Source organism: Dendronephthya gigantea, unplaced genomic scaffold (assembly GCF_004324835.1).
Source record: "Dendronephthya gigantea isolate DGI-Jeju-01 unplaced genomic scaffold, DenGig_1.0 000093F, whole genome shotgun sequence".
NCBI lineage: Eukaryota > Metazoa > Cnidaria > Anthozoa > Malacalcyonacea > Nephtheidae > Dendronephthya > Dendronephthya gigantea.
In genome coordinates this window covers 168,225-188,836 of record NW_021163103.1, presented here as the reverse complement: position 1 = coordinate 188,836, position 20,612 = coordinate 168,225, and the positions used below count along the sequence as shown (strand labels likewise).

Below are 20,612 nucleotides of genomic sequence, written 5' to 3'. Positions count from 1 at the left end.
TAGACATAGGCGTACAGAGGTATTCCCTAGGAGTGGCAAGAAACCGTGCACCACTGTGGAATGAGGAATTCACCGAACAAGCGAGAGAAAAATGAATAGAGCAGTTCTCAGAAAAAACAGACATTTTCTAAAATAAGTGTCGACCAATAACCGCCTCGAGTCGTCAACCTCGCAAGCCAGGCTCTTTTACCTATGCTCCACGGCCTTGCGAGGTTGCTCGATTCATTTGGGCCACAAGGTGCACGCTCTTGAGAATTCAAAGAGACATATGCCACAGCGATAGTAAAAGTTGTGATCAGGCCAGCCAGATGAGTCACTCCATGCGCAAATAAATATGAAATTATCTTCCCAAAACACAAACTATGATAAAAAAATTTATTACAATTTTAATAATTTCTTCCCTTTACTTAAAAAATGCATCGTCATATCGGCGATGAACTACGAGATATCAAGGTCTGTTTGTTTAATTTATCAGAAAGCCTTCTTGAAATGGGTCATTTTTCTCCAACGTAAATGTAGCTTTACCACAATAATTAGCAAAACCTCCAACTTCAACTAACACTGCAGGAAAGTTACCACATTTTGTCTCCTGAATTGGGCTGCCTGTGAACTTTGATCCAACAATACTCTTGAACACACGAGATTGGTTGAGAGAAATTTGTAGTTTACGATACTGCACTGCAATACGGGCAGTCACACCTGAACCACAGGGGCACCGGTCAACCTACAAAAACACAAACACAACTGAAATTCTGGTCAGGTGAGGATACGAGATTAGCGAAGTAGCAATCAATAGTTTGGAGACATTGGATCATGTGCCCTGCGATCTGAGGCTGGGGTTGTGTAATACCACTATCAACTGCAATTCCGAATTAACATTCATATACTGCCTTAAGCCTGGTTTCCATATGACGCCGACCTGTCGCCGACTCATTGTCTGTAATCATCCATGGAGAAAATGATTTCAGAAAGACAAAAGATTTCACTCATCAATAATCACCGACAATAATACTTTACCGACGTCGGCGTCATATGGAAACCAGGCTTTATCCTAACATGCTCAAGCTATATTGCCTTATCCTAACATATTCCAGCTATACTGCCTTATTTCAACATACTCCATCAATATATATATAAGTTGGAATCCCAGCCTTTAAATAATTGTAATTGAAACAGCAAAAAACGTTGTTTAAAAAGTTGTCGGATGATGTTGGACTAACAATGTTCAGTGGCGTAGCCAGCCTGATGATTTTGTCCCGCTATGTAAATTTCGAGTTATTATAATTATTCATGTCTTTAGAAATCTATTGTTTTCACAGTCAGTGAACACGAAAATATTAGCATAGCGGGACAAATCGACAGGCTGGCTACGCTACTGACAATGTTAGGTCCATTTGAATAACGCTTCACACTTACCTGACCTGCATCACCAAAGAAACACATATTGAATGCAGTTTCATCTTTAAATTCTGAAAACCGATCTTTTCCATCCGTAATTATAACACCGTACATGAATGCCAGGTCATCTTCCTCTGGATGACTGACCTTTATTTTTTCACAGCAAGTCTGGAGCATCTCCTTAGCCGCAGCTTTTAACTCAGAATGACTTGCTTTTCGGATATCCAAACCTAACTCCTTGTCTGAGACAAGCGCGTAAAATGTTCCACCATAACCAATGTCAACACTAACTTCCCCAAATGATTTAGTTGATAATTTAAGATCAAGAGCAAATGCAAATGCTGGTACGCTGGTGAATTTTACTTTGCCAGATGTACCATTTGATACTTCAACCATTGCTTTAACTAAGCCACAAGGACATTGTATGTTCACTTCAACATTGCTGGTTACTGTAGGGTCTACCTTTACTAACCCTAAAATTACAAATATTTTAGTAACCCTAACTAGTATTGCGGTAAAAAAAACCCTGGAAGGTTGATGAGTTGGTTCCTGTATGGTCAAGCATAGCATCATAGCAAACGCTACTTTGATCCTAATTACAAAAACAGAGTGCGAAAGATCTAGACTGTCTTCCTCGTTGGTTTAGCCAATTAAAATAATGATTTTTCCAGGTTTCTAACAGGGGCCGGTTGTTCGAATGGCGTTTCGCTTAAACGGTGGATAAGTTCAAAATGGAAACAAAATGATCTATTTATTGAACAACTGAGATGAAATATATAATTCGATGTAAACAGTTTAATTTTCAATGGAAGTACATATATAATGCATAAGATGCAGGTTGGTTCAGTGATTCACAATATCTATGAGAGTGTTTTTAAACTTTGCTTATCCACCGTTTAAGATAAACGCCTTTCGAACAACCGCCCCTAGTACTCTAGATGCCATTCTAGATGCCTTAATAGTGGCTTCATTAACATAAACCCCGTTTACACTACACTGAATTTATCGGCACGGCACGGCTAAAATTGGTACCCGTACCCAAGTTTATAAGTGTTCAGGCTACCAAAACAAAGGCCGAGAACAGATGAAATGGGCACGGGTACCCATTTTAGCCGTGCCGTGCTAATAAATCGAGTGTAGTGTAAACGGGGCTATAGAGTATCGGATCTTGGGCGACAGAACTGGGGCACTAGGTCTAGCTGAAATGAATTTTGATACCCTCAAATCGTAACCCATGTTTTTCCAAAGGCGAATTTGTTTCCGCGAATTAATAATTATTTGAATTGGCTTTCGTTGATTTGAAGAGTTCTTTGCACTAACATTGAGAGGTATGACGACAATTATTTGGGGCGGTTCACAAAATACGTGGCTCCTGGTGGATAGGGTGGAACCAACCTCGTACCCAGGGTTCTTCCCCAAGAAAAAAGTTGGGGTGGAACTGGTATCATATGACGCGACTTTAGGCTGAGGTAAAAATCGCTTGATACTGGAGAAATAATACTACAAAGAATGCTTGTCACAACATTTTTCAATTGTTTCATGCGAACAAATACTTTGATACCAGATGCGAGATGCGTGTGGGGTGAGAGTCTATCATTAGATCAGTGGTTAGTTCTCTCACTTCTCTGTCATACAAATTTTGAGAGAAGAGAAGTTATTGAATTAGGATGAAGTTTGACAAAAACAAATCCAATATTCAGACTTTTGCGATACAAGAACAATAACTATAAGTTGAACTTCATGTTACAGCATTCATTCATCGCTGCCCGTATAGGCACGTTTTGTTTATGCAACACGACGTGCTGCGTGGAAAAATTTGGAATAATTGCACTAATTGCACTTGGATGCACTGCAGTGCCGCGGGCGTTTTCGTTCCCAGGTTTTTTGCGTAATGAAAAACTGTAGTGCTGGCGATACCAGGAATTTTTTTTCGATACCGATACCAATTTCGATATCAAAATTTGTTAAGAATCTTGTGTTTCAATACCAGTTTTGATACCAAGATTAACATCAATAGAAGTTTGCATTTTGCAACTCAAGCAGCAAAAACACCCATAGTACCCCTCTAAGTCATGTAAAATTTATATTATAACAATAACATAACATAAAAATAACAAGTGAACTCAAATAACAAATGCCTTATTGTAAATCTATACATGTATAAAGCTGGTTGCACATTTTGGTTGCGGTTTTGACAACACGGATGGCGGCTTTCCAGGCGCATTTTGTGACAGCGGAAGAAGCAAACCGGACCCAGTACTTTAATTAGATAGAATAAAAAGTCGCATAGTGGTGCATTGGTTTTTTTTTACTTTGTTCACGATTTATCGAATTTGATTTAACTTTTCCTAGAAAAAGGGGTGCAAGTATCGAACGATACCAAGTATCGCTGGTATCGAATACTGAGTATTCGGTATCGCCCAGCACTATGAAAAAGCTCCCTTCCATGGAGTTCAGCGAGTTGACAAACCTGTTTACAGTTTAAAATTACCTGAATCAACCGCATATCGCGCTAATGCAATAACAGCATGACCACACATCACACTATAACCACCATTATGCATAAACAACACAGCTAGATCTGCTTTCTCATCATCAGGGGTGACCAACAGTGCTCCAAACATCTCCGAATGTCCTCGTGGCTCCCCCATTAATAGCTTGCGAATGTTGTCAAAATTTTCCGCCACGTATCTTCGTTTTGCCAAAATGGTTTCACCTTTAATCTGCGGATATCCCGAAGTAATAATACGCAGTGATTCACCGCCAGTATGCATTTCTACGGTGGTTATTTCAAGGTTTCCATTCTTAGAAATTTCCATCTTAGGTCGCTTTGCTTCGCCTGCCATCTTGAAAATCGGGATGGGCCTACTGAGCTATATAATAATTCTTGGAATTATAATATAGACCAGTGGATGGGCCGGCCTGTGGGCGGGCTCGGGGAACGAGATTGGTTTGCGTCTTTGCGAAAGGACTACAAAGAATCCAGTATTGTTAGGTCGTGTGACACTAAACCCATATTTGGGTTAATCGTCGCAGCCCAAAACTATATTTTTAAACACTTCTTGGCTGAAAGGATTACTTTACTATACGCAAAATAAAATCGCGCTCGACAGATCAAAAAATCTTTCTTTATTATATTGTATATAGCGTTTTACCCGCAGAGGCCAGTTGTTCAAACCTTGGTTAGCGCTAACCCTGGGATACGTTTTAATCCACACAATTCTTAGCCACACTACAAAACCAGTTCTCACTACTCAACGATATACCATTATCTTTGAATAACCCTTCTCGTATTGAGAACTTAGTTTTCAGTAACTATAGAATTCTTCACATCACTGAATCGAGTAACTATCGTATTCTTGCCTTTCTTGAAGCACTCTTAATCAAACATTACAAACCTTTCCTTAACACTGGACTTAAAGCCAGCAAAGAACTACAACTGTTCACTTAATCTCTCTATATTTTAATTGTCGGGTCTTTCTTTTCTTTCCTTAAATTAATCTATCTAACATATTGTTGTAAATATAGCATACATATTTAGTTTTATTCACAGCCTTATCATGTTTTGCTCTGCTTGGTTTACCGGCCTTCCGCCTACATGCTGGATTGACACGTGCGCTCTCTCTCTGTTGTATATATATGCGTTGTAAAGTATTGTATTTCATTCTGTCTGAAGATGACTTTGTAACAAAGTCGAAAATTTACAGTCTCAATCTGTGTCTTGTTTGAATTATATTTTGATTCTCAAGATGTCTTGTTTGTTCGGAATTTGCTTTTTACTTTACTTCTACCTACGTTCCACGGCCTTGCGAGGTTGCTCGGGACGTCTGGGCCACAAGGTGCACGCTCTTGAGAATTCACTGAGAGACATATGCCACAGCGATAGTATAAGTTTTGTGATCAGCCCAGCCAGATGAGTCACTCCATGCGCAAATAAATATGAAATTATGTTCCCAAAACACAAAATAAAAAATTTTATTAGAATTTTAATAATTTCTTCTCTTTACTTAAAAAATGCATCAATGAACTACGGCATGCGGCGATGAACTACGAGATATCAAGGTCTGTTTGTTCAATTTATCAGAAAGCCTTCTTGAAATGGGTCATTTTTCTCCAACGTAAATGTAGCTTTACCACAATAATTAGCAAAACCTCCAACTTCAACTAACACTGCAGGAAAGTTACCACATTTTGTCTCCTGAATTGGGCTGCCTGTGAACTTTGATCCAACAATACTCTTGAACACACGAGATTGGTTGAGAGAAATTTGTAGTTTACGATACTGCACTGCAATACGGGCAGTCACACCTGAACCACAGGGGCACCGGTCAACCTACAAAAACACAAACACAACTGAAATTCTGGTCAGGTGAGGATACGAGATTAGCGAAGTAGCAATCAATAGTTTGGAGACATTGGATCATGTGCCCTGCGATCTGAGGCTGGGGTTGTGTAATACTATATCAACTGCAATTCCGAATTAACATTCATATACTGCCTTATCCTAACATGCTCAAGCTATACTGCCTTATCCTAACATACTCCAGCTATACTGCCTTATTCTAACATACTCCAGCAATATATATAAGTTGGAATCCTAGCCTTCAAATAATTGTAATTGAAACAACAAAAAACATTGTTTAAAAAGTTGTCGGATGATGTTGGACTAACAATGTTAGGTCCATTTGAACAACGCTTCACACTTACCTGACCTGCATCACCAAAGAAACACATATTGAATGCAGTTTCATCTTTAAATTCTGAAAACCGATCTTTTCCATCCGTAATTATAACACCGTACATGAATGCCAGGTCATCTTTCTCTGGATGACTGACCTTTATTTTTTCACAGCAAATCTGGAGCATCTCCTTTGCCGCAGCTTTTAACTCAGAATGACTTGCTTTTTGGATATCCAAACCTAACTCCTTGTCTGAGACAAGCGCGTAAAATGTTCCACCATAGCCAATGTCAACACTCACTTCACCAAATGATTTAGTTGATAATTTAATATCAAGAGCAAATGCAAATGCTGGTACACTGGTGAATTTAACTTTGCCAGATATACCATTTGATACTTCAACCATTGCTTTAATTAAGCCACAAGGACATTGTATGTTCACTTCAACATTGCTGATTCCTGTAGGGTCTACCTTCACTAACCCTAAAATTACAAATATTTTAGTAACCCTAACTAGTATTGCGGTAAAAAAACCCTGGAAGGTTGATGAGTTGGTTCCTGTATGGTCAAGCGTAGCATCATAGCAAACGTTATTTTAATCCTAATTACAAAAACAGAGTGCTTCGTTGGTTTAGCCAATTAAAATAATGAATTTCCCAGGTTTCTGACAAAGACCGGTTGCTCGAATGGCGTTTAGCTTAAACGGTGGATAAATTCAAAATGGAAACAAAATGATCTATCAGTTATTGAACAACTGAGCTGAAATATATATTTCGATGTGAATAGTTTAATTTTCAATGGCAGTACATATCTAATGCATAAGATGCAGGTTGGTTCAGTCATTCACAAAATCTATGAGAGTGTTTTTAAACTTTGGCTTATCCACCTTTTAAGACAAACTCCTTTCGAACAACCGCCCTTAGTACTCCAGATGTCTTAATGGTGGCTTCACTTTAACATGGTGTATCGGATCTTGGGCAACAGGACTGGGGCACTAGCTGAAATGAATTTTGACACTCTCAAATCCTTGTTTTTCCAAAGGCGAATTTTCTTCCGCGAATTATTGATTATTTGAATGGGCTTTCGTTTATTTGAAGAGTTCTTTGCACATGACTAAAAGGTATAACGACAATTATTTGGGGCGGTTCACAAAATACGTGACGACACCCTAGTGGACAGGGTGGAACTAACCTCGTACCCAGGGTTTTTCCCCAAGAGGAAGGTTGGGGTGGAACTGGTGTCATATGACGCGACCTTAGGCTGAGGTAAAAATCGCTTGATACTGGAAAAATAATACTACAAAAAATGCTTGCCGCAACATTTTTCAATTGTTTTACGCGAACAAATACTTTGATACCAGATGCGTGGACACGGGAGAAATTGGTGTTTAAGACGTTTCAACCCGAAAATCTAATCGCTGGTTCACAATTCTGCATTTCTGTGCCATTGTCAAAGAGAAACATCAGTTGAATATCCTAAAAAGTTTAATTTTTTATCTGAATACGCATTCTGCAATCTTTTGACAGCTCATCATACTCATCTGACCGCTGTGAAATGGCCATTTTGAGGCTTAAAGTATACACAAGGTTATTAATTTAGACGATTCGTTTTTACCATGTCCAAGCCTCAAATCGTTTGTGCAAGATATTTCTTGAATATTTGTAAATATTTTTTTCTCACCCAGTTTGAAGTCTAAGTATTGAGAATTGTGGCTAGGTCGACGTCTATACCAATTTCCGCAGTATCAAATGCGTGGGGGTTGAGAGTCTATCATTAGATCAGTGGTTAGTTCTCTCACTTCTCTGTCATACAAATTTTGAGCGAAGAGAAGTTATTGAATTAGGATGAAATTTGACAAAAAACAAATCCAATAATCAGACTTTTGCGATACAAAAACAATGTTGAACTTCATGTTACAGCATTCATTCATCGCTGCCCGTATTGGCACGTTTTGTTTACGCAACACGACGTACTGCGTGAAAATATTTGGATGCACTGCAGTGCCGCGGGCGTCCTCGTTCCCAGGTTTTTCGCGTAATGAAAAAGCTCCCTTCCATGGAGTTCAGCGAGTTGACAAACCTGTTTACAGTTTAAAATTACCTGAATCAACCGCATATCGCGCTAATGCAATAACGCCATGACCACACATCACACTATAACCACCATTGTGCATAAACAACACAGCTAGATCTGCTTTCTCATCATCAGGGGTGACCAACAGTGCTCCAAACATCTCCAAATGTCCTCGTGGCTCCCCCATTAATAGCTTGCGAATGTTATCAAAATTTTCCGCCACGTATCTTCGTTTTGCCAAAATGGTTTCACCTTTAATCTGTGGATATCCCGAAGTAATAATACGCAGTGATTCACCGCCAGTATGCATTTCTACGGTGGTGATTTCAAGGTTTCCATTCTTAGTAATTTCCATCTTAGGTCGCTTTGGCTCGCCTGCCATTTTGAAAATTGGGATGGGCCGGCTGTGGCGCTGGTTTGCGAAAGGACTACAAAGAACCCAGTATTGTTAGGTCATGTGACACTAAACCCATATTTAGGTTAATCTTAGCAGCCCAGTTATGCCACCCGAGTCAATCGCTGCCGTTAACCAGCTCAAAGCTCTGATTGGCTGGAAAATGTAATTGACTGGCTGCAAATAAGGTAATGGCATTGCATAATAACATACGCCTGAGGCAAAAACTTCTAACTTGAGTGTTCAACAGCTTGCCAGATTACTGAATAAATTAGCCAAATATTATTACCATATTATTTTGTCGTTTTCTTTGTTTGAAACAAAGATACATAACAACAGCTATAACAATGTTTGGCTTCTTTTTTCAGTAATCTGGCAACCCTGGTTTTTTCCCTATTCTGTGGCCAGCCGATACCATATAAAAGTCTGTTCAGTCTGTTCGCTTGCAATGTATATAAGCGGAAAAGTAACTAAAACCAACGCAGTACTCTTTTGTTAATAACAGATGATTATCAGTGACAATGCCATGAAGCGTGAGATAACTTTAAGGTATTGAAATAAGTAAAATAAACCTGGCAGTCGTGAAGTCATCCCAACAGAAGCATGATTGTTTTTGCTGTCGCAGACTTATTTTAATAAAACTCACTCTATTGAATCTCATTCTATTGAATCTCTGGTAACCGGGCTCTTGTGCCCCTTGTGAACAGTTGCACGTGTATTTGTATATTGAAGGTAAATTGTAACAACACCGATATTATCACTGATATATGTAATTTTCCTTTAGGACGTAAAAAACTATATTTTTAAACACTTTTTAGCTGAATCACATATTCCCACTTCTGTGTCTAATAACAGTGTAGCATGAAAATTTACGTCAAATTATTGAATCAACTAATAACATAGCTCATTCCTTAAGAACACGGATTATAAAACGCAGATCATAAATCATAGTCTATTTTATGAATTTTTGAGATTTATGACAACCAATCAAAAACAGATCGTGGCTGAAAGGATTACTTTACTGTACGCAAAATAAAATCGCGCTCGACAGATCAAAAAATCTTTCTTTATTAGACTGTATACGGCGTTTTACCCTCAGGTGCCAGTTGCTCAAAGCTAGGCTGGCGGCTTAGCGCTAACCCTGGGATACGTTTTAATCCAGTCAGAGTGTTTTAGTTCAGAATGTGCTTCTGAACCACTCTTCATTTTAAAACTGTAGAAAAAATTACTTCTAGTTCTATCGGTCCAGAAAATATTTATGAAAAAATATACTAACTTTGTCAACAAGCGATTAAAAATATTAATTTAGGGGATTTGCTCTCAACCCAACCCAGGGCTAAGCTAACCGGCTTTTGAACAACCGCGGGTCCCTGGTGTTTTCGTAAGCCGACAAAAGTTTCTTTTTTGACCCAATTGGCGATAAAACTTGCTCATGACTTGCTCATGACGACTGACGTTTACAGAATCTGACTTAACACCTGAAGTAAAAATATATACACTTTGTAATATTTATATACAACATACTGTACAGTCACAGCCACCTTTACATTTTACGAAATGTCCGACAGTATTAAATATCTTATTTTTTCTTTCTGCCCGACGATGACCCCGAGGAAGCACGGGATTGTGGTTGCTTTGACAACGCCCGAGGGGAGGGTGTCGTTAGAGTCTGTTGATTGACTGGAGTCCCTGGCGTTGTCGCCTGCCCGGATTCAGGTTTGGCCGAGGTGACTCTAGACTGGGAACTGCTTGGACGAGAGGCAGCTCGTTCGAGAGCACGTACTTTTTCCAAGGCTGTTTTAAGCTCACTTTCGGCATCTAAAGCACGCTGTTCCGCACGCTGAGCACGTTCTTCCGCTTCTCTGTTTAAATACACAAAAAATAAAAAAACTGTAATGACAACCATCATATCTTAGGGACTAGCAACAGAATATGAGCTAGAGAAACCCAAGCAACAGGACAGAAAACTCACAATAATTCACTCTGTAACTTTTCCACGGTTTCTAAAGGTTTGAAGGTATTCGAAGGTGTGTCTAAATATTTGGACGAAAATGAAATGAATTTTATTCTTCCAACGTTACTGCAGAAGAAATAGTAAAATACGCTTCATTAGGTCTAGATTTAAACAAAATCAAAAACCAATAATTTAAAATATTATAATACAAAACATAATTGGAAGATGGGCATTTGTAAACTCAAAATATGGATCATATGATTAGCATGACACTAACTCCTCTGAAGAATGACGAAATGCCTTAAGTCGAGTGTTTTTGCGAAGTTGTTTGATGTATAATAGTTAACTATGGCATATTTATTCTAGAATTCCAACATTTGAAAATAGTCTTCCTAAATTAGAGTAGCTTTATATATAGTTTATACGGGATAGTTTAATCAGTCCTTAAATGCCTTTTATAGATATTCAATATGAAGTTGAGTATGGAAGTTGGATCTTTAATAGTGACTGTTGCTAAGTTTAAAAAATCGCAGCAAATTGAATTCAAACAGAGCATACCATCTGTTAATACGTCTGACGTACTTTCAACCTAAAGAGGAAACGTATTCACTGTTAAATTACAGAATACTTCAGCGCAGAAATAATATCATAAAGATATCACGTACCTCAGGTTTTTCTTCATTTTTCAACACTTTTGTTCTTACAGTTTCATCTTCAGCCAACACTCTCATTTTATTTGCACCACTTGAGATAGGTCTGGAGCCTTGAGAAGATGCTCGAGTTGTTTCTTCCGGTTGATCATTTATACAACTGTCCTCTGGTTCAATCACATTTGGAGTTGCTAATGTAAAGAAGGTGAAATATAACCATGAACATAGAATATGCAAGTGTCAGGATTTAATTTAGAATAACAAGGCGTCGAAGACACAAAAACATCTTTGGAAACGCTCTAGTGAAACGACAACCATGTACAATTGCATTTTATCTTTGCAAATAGAAGCGCAATATAGTACAATCCCCTTTTTTAGCACTAAAAACACAGAATAAATCTACTGAAACCACAGTTTTCTTTCTGAAATTTAAAGTGTAGTTCCAAGTACTGAGCTTTTAAAATCATAGTCTCAAAATAACGGAGCTTGAAATGACTAACACAGACCTGGCACAGATAATATCGCCAGATTAATAGGAGTATCCTCCTTTGATTCAAAGTCCACACTTTTTACTGGAGTACTCCTAGCGGTACTTAATGTTCCCTCAGAATCTTGTAAAGATCCCTTGCGACCACTCTTTGTCCCTTCTGAGCTTGTCATGGGTGTGGTCGGGAATGACTCAATGTTTACACCTTCTAGTGGTAGCTCTCCAACAACCTATAAAGCGAGAGATGACATCGTCGTACCATTGCAGAGAAATAATTTATTTCATAGTGACCAACCAATACTCAAAAGGATTATGAAAATCGGTCATTTCATAGGCAGCTCAGACATGCTTTCGCTCTTGTGCCGCTCGCGCGTGTAACGTGAGTCTACTCAGTCATAAAAATGGTCTTTTCAATCGTTATAGGTGTGACACTAGTTTGTTTATGTTCTCATGCTGATTCAATTTCTACAGTCAACACACGGCGGATTCTTGATATGATCTTTTCAATGAACAAATACCATCATCTTACCTGCTTAATCAGGAGCTCGGACGTCCTAATCCATCCCTCACATTCCTTCTCAATCCTCTTGAGATCATTATATTCCCCCTCAGCATCTTCTTCATAGCGGTCTTTCTTCTCCATCATCGTCTCCATAACGATACTCGCACAACAATCTTTGATAACCTTAAAACAGAATCATTCATTTCATTATCAACATCAAATATAGTTGTTTCGTTATCGAATGTTATCGTCTAATACAGATTTGTTTCCGGAAAAATACAGCTCTTGATGGAAATAATAATCACCTTTGAATATTTTCTTATGTCCTCGGCCAAACGACCCGCCCGAGTTTTTATCTCTAACGAGGTTGATTCCAGGAGTATCTCACCTCCGCCCAGAGCTCCTTTAAGATCGTCTTCAGAACTTATCTCCTCAAGGTCATGATCTTCCACATCCGGAGCGAGACGGAGTAGTACTGTTATCATCCACCTTAACATCGTCGAGTGAAGATCGCTTACCTGAATATGGAATACAACAATTAATAATAAATTGATGAAAAACCAATTACACCGTTAATAACTAATGCTACGTACAATTTGCATGAGTTTTCCATCTTCATTCTCAACGGAATTTGTCATGTTCGTCAGCCACAGTTTTCCCGCCTTGCAAAACTCATCAAAATTCACTGTACTATTCTCTTTTTCATTATTCTGACGCTCGCCATCCTTGATCGGGATGCCAATCAAAAGAATTATTTCTTTCATGTTCTGAAGCCATTCGTTCCCGACTTGATCAGCCAATCGGATCCATTCTGGATCAAGCAACTCTTCACTGCCATTCACAACCGAGTGCAATTTATTACACCTAGGGTGACATGAGGACACTAGTGTACACATTTGGAGTACAGTTTACTACACCTACGGTGATATGACGACACTAGTGTACACATTTAGAGTACAGTTTACTGCACCTAGGGTGATATAAAGACACTAGTGTACACATTTCGAGTATAGTTTACTGCACCCAGGGTGATAAGAAGACACTTATATTATATTAATATACGGCTCTGCAGCGATTCTGGTGCAGCGTTCTTCAATGATTGAAGATAATGATCATTGCAGCTTGTCTCACACCTATAACACTAACCATGATTCCATGGGGTTACTCATATCAATCAATCCCTTTGCGACGCCATTTTCTCCACTTGCCCGAATCTGAAACTGCTGATGCAGTTTTTCAACACTCTGGTTAATGGCGGTCATTTCGTTATTGTAGACAACGTCCCGGGCATCTTGTTGATGCCTTCTGAACACCTTAACAATACAAAGTAGTTTTTTCGAAAAAAATGAATGTAATAAGTTTATATTACATATTCCCATGTAATATAAACTAGACTATTAGTCATATCATAGGTAAGACATTCGTACCCATGGGCATCCCTTTCATCTCCAAACCTCATGTTCAAACCTTCAACCTTCCATCTCCAAACCTCATGTTCAACAGCTTCATCTTATCCAAGATAACGAAGCCTTGTTCCGTCAGCCTTGGTCATTTCATAACCAGTAACCACTTACTAACTCCGCTGCTAGTTAACCAAACCTTGCTTGCAGCAACGGACTAGGGGATAAGCTGGACCTAATGAGGTTGTTTCTATCAGTCACCACACATAAGGAACCTGTACGTACCTTATGTGCGACGTCTGTCCAGGCTTCCACCAGCTTATATAAGTGATAGAGTTGATCTTGACAAGACAATAGATTGCCTCCTACGAATTTCTCTGCTTCTGTATTACACAAATCCTCCCAAGCTTTCATATCACGAAGTAACTCCTCGACCAGCTCCTTACAAGGAGCTTCAACTCTCCCTTGGTCTGGACTGTGAAACATAACAGAATTGTTATCAGAATCATCATCACAATTAAAAACAACAGACTTTCGTTTCCAATTAACTAAACACTGCCACACCACATATCAGTAACACTATAGATATACGGGACTAGAAGGGCTTTTAGGAAAGTCGAGCGAGGAATGTTAGCTAACCAATAATCAAAATAAGTCCTAATTTTGTGTAGAACCACCGGGTCTAAGGTCTTTACTTCACTAAAGAACTATAGGACTATATATACTGGAACCATATTGACGATAACTGAAACTTCAACCGTGTTTACAAAGATGTACTCTAGATAACGTCAGGTAATATTTCCTTCTACCTGACAACTCTCTCAAACTCATTCCTCCAACGTTGTAATTGTTGTACAGCCACCTCGAGATTTGTTTTTAAATTAGCTTCATTTTTCATCAGTTGAACGTTAAATTTTTCTGCCAAATCCTTCCATGAATGGAAACTTGTCACTAGATCTTGAAGCTAGAAGTAAGGCAATTAGTGTTCTTTGAAGTGCAAAACTACAGGAGAGTGAAAGTACTTAATGCTACCCCCACCCAATTTTCGTGGCATGATGCAACGTCTCACCTGTTCACTATCTTTTTGACTAAGATTCAAACTGAAATGTCTCGCCAACTTTGACCAGGCTCGCTCATGCAAATGCAATCTTTTAGCAACATTTAATTTATGATGATCAGTGACTTTCAAAGCGAGTATATACGCTGCACTGCTCCATAAGTCTCTCTCTTCAGTTAAAGTACGAACAAATATCTCGAGACGTTTTCTCTGCAGTTCGTAAAGTTCATGGTACTCTTCCAATAAGTTTGCGTTCTTTTCCGATTCTACCAGTGCTTCATTTAGATCTTGTTGGACCTAGTTGATGGACAAGATATGATTACATAATGCCAAGCCTGGATATAGATTTGGTTAAGGTCGTTTTGAACACGCGTGCCATTTTCTACTATTCGTTCGTTTGCATCCGTCAAAAGAAGAAGAGAATCGAACCTTAATCTTTGAAATATCACCAGTGCATGTGAACTGTTATTCGACATAAAGAATCATGACGAATTCAGTTCATTACCTGTATTGCTTGTTTTGTAACTTCACTGTCATGGGCTTTTACTGCATCCAGTTCGCTCGTTAATGCAGAGACATTTGCTTTAAACCTGATTAATTCTTCAGTCAGTCGTCTGTCTAGAGCCCTTTGGGCCAACACCTCTTGATGGAGACTACAGAGATATTAGAATAATCATAAAATAATTATTGTGTTTGTGCTGGAGGCAATGCTCACCAGATGGGAAGAAAAAAGAAGGTAAAATACCTCATGACTTGTCTAGGGACTCTGTCCAAAAGCTGAGCATATCTCTTTCTTAAACTAGCCAACAATTCCCCTCTCTCAGCACATTCCACAGTACACTGTCGGATAATCTCGTTAAACACAATATTATATATATTCTGTTCCTTTCGCACAATTTCCAACAAATTATGAATCTGGGTAGGTCCAGTCAACTCTTTAGACTCATCGTCAACACCAGCTCGGGACAACATCGCATCAAAAGCGTGTTTTAGTTTCAAAACTTCTTGACGACCAGTGGGTTTCATGGATGGAAATATCGTCATGTGGTCTTGATGTTCTTTCAGATGGGTTGTATGAGTTTCATCTGAGAATTCCAAGCCAAGGACACCTGGGTCTTTGACCAGATGATACTCTGCAGGAACTAACGTGTTAGGTACTTGGGTTGTATCCTTGAAAAAATCAGATAATGGAAAGTTTAGAAAAATTGATTACTGGTTACATCAATGCAATGACCCAATACATGAAAAACATTATTTTACCGGTGATCCAGACAAAGTGTTGCTTTCAGATTGCTGCTCCTTGGCACCAGAAACGTCTTCACTTTTTTCTTTAGATTTCTCCTCATTCTTGTCAGCCAATGCATCATAAAGAAAGGATATATCTCTAAAGAAAGAATTATTAAAGCTGTACCTACATCTTTGAAATTTCAAAGTTTAAATTTTGACATTCTTTCACAATATATATTATCTTAATTAAATTACTGTTAGCTAGCTTTTATTACAGTTACTTTATGTTAATACCTTCCTGCACCACATAAACATGGTGGGTTTTCAACAAGATGTTTTAACTTGTCCCTTCTTTTATTATAGTTCCAAACATTTGCTGGTCTCTTTCTTATGGTTGCAGGCTTCTACATTAAAAAATTAACAACTTGAGGTTATACATTGTTTATTTATCAAAATTAAGACACAATCCAGCCAAAAATTTGCATAGAGCTAATTTAATCAAGTCTATTCTAGTATAGTTAGGAGCAGGCTGCCGAGTAAGGCATAGGATCTCAGGTGCAGAAGCAGATTGAAAGCATGTAGATATTTAGGGTTCAGATGTGCAAAATTTTGGCAGGTATTGGTCTCAGGTGCTGATGGATGCACAGTACAGTGCACTAAATAAAACACTAGGCAGGTAGATGTACTGTACAGTAGATATAGCTGTCGGAGCCAAGCATAACTCAGGTGCGGCAAGACTTTGTAACTGCATGATTTCATCTTGGTGGACTTTGGAGTGTAATTGGCTGGGTTCTAATCCACATCAGTGATAAACTGGCCAAATATATACCTTACAGTTTGTACAATCGTACACCAAGAACAGATTTTAGAAATCTTAGATCTATTGGTAAAAATTTGGAATCAGCAGTAATTTAATCTACCTCATGAAGTCATGGTGCTATGCATATGTGCCATACATCACTAGTTCTAATTGTTACCTTACCTCGAATGCTGAGCTTTTTGTAAATTTGCTAGGTGGTCCTAGTTGCTCTTTGGATGGCGGTGAAGGCATTTGGGTCAAACTTGTTAAAATATCAAGAGGAATAAAGTCTTTTTGCACGCCACTCTTGACAAAATCTCCCCCCATAAAAAAATCATCGTTTTTAGGGCGAATTGCTGGCAGAACTTTCTTTTCGGAACAGCTGGTGCCTTCTATATAACTTAAAGCACAAGGTGTTGCTGTACTTGGCTTAGATTTTTGCTTGTTTCCATCGCTAGCAATTGTTTTTGGTGAAGAGCGATTACGCGGTGGCTCGCTCAAATTTATATTCGAGCCTTCCGCCCAACTTTCTGACACAGCAACGCTCATAATTTAACCGCAGTAAAGCAAGATGTTGTCGTCTATAACGTCTTCCAGCATTTCCGTGTCGTAAAACCTGTCAAACTTAAACAAAAGCTGTCTTAATCTTTAAACTTTTCGAGTGACTTGTCCACCATATTTGACATCACAAGAAAAAGCAACGTTGCCATAGTTACCATACCCACACTGACCTACAGTTAGTCAGTTACTGTGACACGATCCACCTTTCACTTTCTATATGTCTTCTGAGCAAAATGCAGTCCAAACTCTATCCAAAATTATAGATGCGGTGTACGTTTGCAAAAACGTATCTTATTTGGAAACGTGGTAGAGCGGTAGTAGAAACGTAAACAATATGCTAATGTATATAGCCTTACGAGTGACATTATTAGGAATAGAGAATTGGCCCTTTTCTTTGGCCTAGCGTGATTTGCCTCGTTTTGTTACTTTTCGTGAAAGCTCTTCCAGTTTTTGCTCTTACTTTTCCTGCTGCTGTTTCTTCTCGGATTCTCCTCATCATTCGTCCGCTGCCTCCAGTGCTGCGGCCCCTTGCTTTGTATCCTCATCCAGCTCCTGTTCCTGCTGACATCCAAATTAATAAACATACCCGGCAAAACCTTACTGAAGATGGGGAGAGTAAAGCAGTGCAGCTAAACTACTCGCTAAAAATCCCCGGAAACAAACCCTCTCCTTTGCATAACAACTTGCGCAAAGTTTAATAAACTATGAATCAAGAAAATACATTTATTTTCTTTACAACAAAGAATTGACATGCTAATGAGAAATTTTATATTATCTTCGCGTGACAATATTAATCTCAGATTCTCAGGGGGCAACTGAATTATTCGTCTATGAATTCATTACCATTGCCAAAGAGGGCCTGTATTGTACAACAAAAATATCCTTTGTGATGTTTGCCAGTCCTTTTACTTTTGGTATTACTTTCCTAATAAAGATCTTAACATTTCAGCAAAAGTTTACAAGTGTGTCTAATGTGTCTATTAAAATAAAGTTGTACAATAAGCAGTATAACTATCATTTACTGTATCTAAATATGAAACTTTAGCATCAGTAAGAAAAAGCATTAGCTGAAGTCAGTTTTTGCAAATTGGCAATGCACCAACATTGTCCTGATGGATATCAGAACCATGTTAGCGATCATGCAAGGCAAAACTATTTCATAAATGCTGGCTTAAACCATACTTTTTAGGCTTGTTTGGTCTAATGATAGTATTATTGATGCCTGTTTTTTTAAGACTTAGTAACACATACTGAAAACGCATGTTCAAATTCAATTTTCTTTAGCACATTAAACAGGCAAATATAAGTTTCAAATCAATTTAGCAGTTTCATAAGCAGCAAGAACACAGGCAAATTACAATCAATTATGTGCCAAATGTTTTTGCATCTTAATCTTATATAAGTAAGAATTGATTTTTCCATAAATCGCTCTAATATATCAACCCAGAAAATACGAGAAGTTTCCTGTATTGATATTTACCAACAGAGAATAAGTTCATTCTGTAAAATGTCCATTTCCATATATGCATGCAATCAATTATTGCTTCTCAACACAATATCACATCATGGTATCCCTAATGTACTTTTGAAACAATTATCAACATATCTACCATTTCTTCTTATAATCATCTACACTTACGCCACCGGGGCCAAGGGCAACAACAAGCAGCAACCCACCAATCACAGAAGTTGTCTGGAAGAAGTCGTACTTAAGAAAATCACGTAATGGTCGATCGCTTGGGACCATCCAGAAGGCATTAAAATAGACATTTAGGATGGTAAGCCAACCTAATAACACTAAAGCTGAGAGCTTTGTCTTGAAACCAATGGTAACAAATACCATAAGGATAGAGCCAACTATGATCTCAATGGTACGGAAGAAGGAGAGGTCAAAGCGAAGCAGGGTCAAGTACATAAACACCAACAGGATTCTACCACTTAATTGAAGGTAGGTTTTGGGTGTGTTTCCACCAGCACTTGGAACACCTGCAAACAGACTTTTCTTCTCTGATTGACTCTCAGCCAAGAGGAGTAGGAGACCACCAGCTAACGCCATATTCCTAAAACATTTAAGCAATTCATTAATGCTTCACTATTTAATATATTCACAGCTCAATTAAAGTTATACACACTCAAAGTCTCATAAACAAGTATGAAAACATACCTCATCAAGAATTTAACATCCCATAAAATACTATACGCAACAGTCTAAAATGAACAATTATATTTAATCATTTGTAGGTCATTACAAATACTTTACAGGGTGTATTCATTACAACACAAATATTTTAGTTCTATAGAAATTTTGAACAGATTGAAAAAAGTAACAGTGAACTGACTACACACCTGAGTGCATAGAGACAATTAAAATTTATGACATGCATCTATATGTCCTACAATAATCATTACACCCATTCATAATTGAAGAATCTACCCTTTTAAATTTGGTTGGGTGCACAAGAGAATAAGGTGAGCAATTGGAAATTTCTATCAAAGTTGTTTTATATTTCACATTAATATCTAACTTGATCAATATAATTGCTCCAACTTTGACCAGCTGGTTAGTTACAAAGCACCACTGCAAAAAAACTGTATTTTTTGGTGGTCAACTTGCATGCAGAAAGAAAATAACGATTATTGATATCATTTCTAGTCATCCAAATACAATCGCTTGCAAAATTTAATTTAAAGCAACATTTCCCTCGACAACAACTGCAATCTGACCACCCCATCCAAAATGCTTATTTTACTTGCCTGGACGACAACGACTGTCCCCAGAATAGCTACGGCAATCTCGACCTTTTGTCGTGCTAAAACCATTGCAACACCTCCCAGTTGACCAAACAAGTTGAAGAGGACGAATAAGACTCCAAATACTACGGAACAGTTCCACGTCTGGCTAAAATAATCTCTTTGTTCACCCCACTGGAACCACATTCGTATTCCATCTTCAAAAAAGGTCGATACCAGACAAAAGCGAGCAAGATGAGGCAACACGTGCTTGGAATGGCGTAGAATCTGATCAGCGAAATCTTCGGCTTTATTGATGTAGTCTTGGTAGGGCGAACTGTTCGGAGATCGAGCCATATTCAACGCGAGAATTTAGTCTTTGAATCAAAATAGTATAAAGTTGATTTTTGACCAAAATTTTGAAACAATATGTCGACTGTCTCCTGATAACGCCACGTTAGCTTCGTGACGTCACCAGCACATGTTTACTTCCGGGAAAACCTTCCAGCCTTATCAATTTCCGGTTGAACAATAGACGCCCTGGTTGAACCTAATCCGAAGACCTAATCCCAACCCTAACCTAATCTCAAGGATTAAATTCGTGTATTTAGGATTTACTGAACATGAAATTTCTACGCCTAAACTCGCTGTGAAATTCAATTGAACTTCCATATAATGGATATCTTCTTCCAGTTATTAAC

At 38.4% G+C, this 20,612-nt stretch overlaps 4 protein-coding genes across 4 annotated transcripts; all 4 read right to left on the bottom strand.

The window, feature by feature from the left end:
* Window positions 1-361: 361 nt before the first annotated feature.
* Window positions 362-4,235, bottom strand: LOC114533660 (trans-L-3-hydroxyproline dehydratase-like). Its single transcript, XM_028555245.1, has 3 exons — window positions 3,890-4,235; window positions 1,417-1,871; window positions 362-724 (listed from the first exon to the last, which is right to left on the bottom strand). Exons 1-3 carry the CDS (start codon window positions 4,215-4,217, stop codon window positions 464-466), a joined length of 1,044 nt encoding a protein of 347 aa, XP_028411046.1. The 5' UTR covers window positions 4,218-4,235; the 3' UTR covers window positions 362-463.
* A 1,235-nt stretch (window positions 4,236-5,470) lies between these two features.
* LOC114533661 (trans-L-3-hydroxyproline dehydratase-like) lies at window positions 5,471-8,553 on the bottom strand. Its single transcript, XM_028555246.1, has 3 exons — window positions 8,178-8,553; window positions 6,106-6,560; window positions 5,471-5,731 (listed from the first exon to the last, which is right to left on the bottom strand). The coding sequence occupies exons 1-3, from the start codon at window positions 8,530-8,532 to the stop codon at window positions 5,471-5,473; spliced, it is 1,071 nt and encodes a 356-aa protein (XP_028411047.1). The 5' UTR covers window positions 8,533-8,553.
* A 792-nt stretch (window positions 8,554-9,345) lies between these two features.
* LOC114533641 (axonemal dynein light chain domain-containing protein 1-like) lies at window positions 9,346-17,306 on the bottom strand. The gene is made up of 17 exons (XM_028555216.1): window positions 16,804-17,306; window positions 16,116-16,225; window positions 15,855-15,978; window positions 15,340-15,764; window positions 15,100-15,247; window positions 14,607-14,891; window positions 14,347-14,501; window positions 13,823-14,012; window positions 13,284-13,450; window positions 12,731-13,001; window positions 12,443-12,655; window positions 12,165-12,320; window positions 11,655-11,865; window positions 11,164-11,339; window positions 11,057-11,087; window positions 10,517-10,577; window positions 9,346-10,406 (listed from the first exon to the last, which is right to left on the bottom strand). The coding sequence occupies exons 1-17, from the start codon at window positions 17,167-17,169 to the stop codon at window positions 10,124-10,126; spliced, it is 3,372 nt and encodes a 1,123-aa protein (XP_028411017.1). The 5' UTR covers window positions 17,170-17,306; the 3' UTR covers window positions 9,346-10,123.
* A 603-nt stretch (window positions 17,307-17,909) lies between these two features.
* On the bottom strand, window positions 17,910-20,580 carry LOC114533659 (surfeit locus protein 4-like). Its single transcript, XM_028555243.1, has 3 exons — window positions 19,936-20,580; window positions 19,346-19,389; window positions 17,910-19,241 (listed from the first exon to the last, which is right to left on the bottom strand). The coding sequence occupies exons 1-3, from the start codon at window positions 20,266-20,268 to the stop codon at window positions 18,788-18,790; spliced, it is 831 nt and encodes a 276-aa protein (XP_028411044.1). The 5' UTR covers window positions 20,269-20,580; the 3' UTR covers window positions 17,910-18,787.
* Window positions 20,581-20,612: the final 32 nt, after the last annotated feature.